This window comes from Myotis davidii, unplaced genomic scaffold, assembly GCF_000327345.1.
Source record: "Myotis davidii unplaced genomic scaffold, ASM32734v1 scaffold534, whole genome shotgun sequence".
NCBI lineage: Eukaryota > Metazoa > Chordata > Mammalia > Chiroptera > Vespertilionidae > Myotis > Myotis davidii.
The window spans coordinates 7,218,803-7,221,028 of record NW_006286678.1 but is presented as its reverse complement, the minus strand read 5'-3'; the positions used below and the strand labels follow the sequence as shown (position 1 = coordinate 7,221,028).

General features: G+C 55.0%; 1 protein-coding gene across 1 annotated transcript; it reads left to right on the top strand.

The window, feature by feature from the left end:
- The first annotated feature begins 362 nt into the window (after positions 1 to 362).
- Positions 363 to 2,198, top strand: TMEM215 (transmembrane protein 215). The gene has a single exon (XM_015560582.1). It carries the CDS (start codon positions 947 to 949, stop codon positions 1,652 to 1,654), a length of 708 nt encoding a protein of 235 aa, XP_015416068.1. The 5' UTR covers positions 363 to 946; the 3' UTR covers positions 1,655 to 2,198.
- Positions 2,199 to 2,226: the final 28 nt, after the last annotated feature.

Sequence of the window (2,226 nt, the reverse complement as noted above, 5' to 3'; positions counted from 1 at the left end):
CGGATCGAATCATCCCGATTTGTAACTAAAGAAGGGTCCAGGTGCCGAAAGACATCTCCAGCAGGCAGCCCTGGTCCTCGGAGCCCAGGCTGCCCGGTGGGCGAATAGAGCCGAGTTTCCGTCCCGGTCAGCAGCAGCCTCGCCCCCCTGGCCCTCCCGGGCACTGAAGTGAGTCCAGCCTCCCTGCTCAGCCCTCCTGGGCAGCGGAGGGACGAATCCCGGCTGCTCTGAGGATCCGACTGGACCTGGGCAGCCTCTTCCGCTGCTCCTGGGTCTGCCCCCCGCGCGCCCCCACACGTCCTTTTTGTTTCTGAGCTTGCTCTGAACGTGATGTAACGCGGACAGGCTCGCGCTCGCTGTCCCTCTTTCCCACACTAAGTCCTCCCCTCTCCCTCCCTCCCTCCAACGCCTGGAAGTCCGCGCGCAGAGCCGGCACCGCCGCCAGAGCTTCCAGAGCTTGGGGACCGCGACCCGCACTGTTGGCAAAGACAGGCTCTCAGGTCCCACTTCCTGGTTGTCAGGAGGAAAAGCCAGGCTTTCCTCCCAGGAACAAGGGAGAGAGTCGAGGGCACAGCTGCTGTGGAGGTTCCTAAGGAGACTCGACTGGCTTCTCTCCCTGCTCCCAGGAGACTGGAGACAGGAGGAAACCTCAGGTACCTCAGTGACCCCCGCCGGTGGACGTTTATATGAAAGACTGAGGTTAAAATAGTAAAGACACAGACAGACAGACAGACGGACAAAGAGCAACAGAAACAGGGCAAGAGATAAAGAGAGGCAGAAACCAAGATTGTCAGACAGGTGGAGAGCGACCAAGAGTAAGAGACGGAGTTGGTGGGTGGGAAGTGGACTTGGGGATTTCTTTTAACCCGCTGCGGTTTCCTCTGTGACGGAAGACAGCGGAGCTGCTCCCTGGCCAGCAAGAAGCCCCAACCTGGATGAGTGAAAGATGCGGCCTGATGACATTAACCCGAGGACTGGGCTGGTGGTGGCCCTGGTCAGTGTCTTCCTGGTCTTTGGCTTCATGTTCACTGTCTCGGGGATGAAAGGAGAGACTCTGGGAAACATACCCCTCCTGGCCATCGGACCAGCCATCTGCCTGCCAGGCATCGCGGCCATTGCCCTGGCCAGGAAAACTGAGGGGTGCACCAAGTGGCCCGAAAATGAGCTGCTCTGGGTCCGAAAGTTGCCCTGCTTCCGGAAACCCAAGGACAAGGAGGTGGTGGAGCTGCTGAGGACCCCTTCGGACCTGGAGTCAGGCAAGGGAAGCTCCGATGAGCTGGCGAAGAAGGCAGGCCTCCGGGGGAAGCTGCCCTCCCAGGGGCAGGCCGAGGTGCCTGTGGCCAGCTCTATCACTACGCCCACCCCCACGGAAGAAGGAGAATGCCAGAGCCTGGTCCAGAGCGGGCAGCAGGAGGAGACTTCCAGATACCTGGACGGCTACTGTCCCTCCGGCAGTTCCCTCACCTACAGTGCCTTGGATGCCAAGTGCTCAGCCTGGAACAGGTCTGAGAGCCCCGAGCCAGAGGACAGCATCTTCTTTGTACCCCAGGACAGTATCATCGTTTGCTCCTACAAGCAGAACAGTCCCTATGACAGATACTGTTGTTACATCAATCAGAGCCAAGGCAGGTGGGACCACGAGACGATAGTCTAAGCTTTGCATACAAGGGTCGCTGTGCTGATAGAAACATGACTACACTCAGCTCCCGATGGAAGGAAACTACCCGCTCCAACAGCCTTCGCACTGTTAGAGATTGACCTGGTATGTGATGGGTGTGCAAACATCTGGTGCCTGAGAGCCATGTAAATAGGCATGTTGGGGACACATTTTAGGGAGGGGTGGAGAGTGTTAAGGACACTGGAAGAGGCAATGGGTAGGAGAGGAAGCAGTTCCAGTTACTTTTTAACAATTTAAACTATGTTGGATGTTTTGTAAATAACCCAACAAGTGCCACTCAGTACCTGCTGAAAGCAAGGCAAATCTTGAGTGGGCTGCAAAAAAACGGCTATTCATAGGGACCCCGAGTTGCTTTAGGTCTGAAAAAGATTGAAAGAAGAAAAAAACAATGCTTCATTATAAGAAATAATTATCTATTGAAAGCCTTTCACACTTAGTATTTGTTAAAAGAAGAAAAAATCAGGACAGAAAAGCTGCATCCCTCCTTAGGTAGGATGGTTTCTGGAGAAAGGAGAGTTAAAGACAGTTGAATTATGTCATTGCTTCTT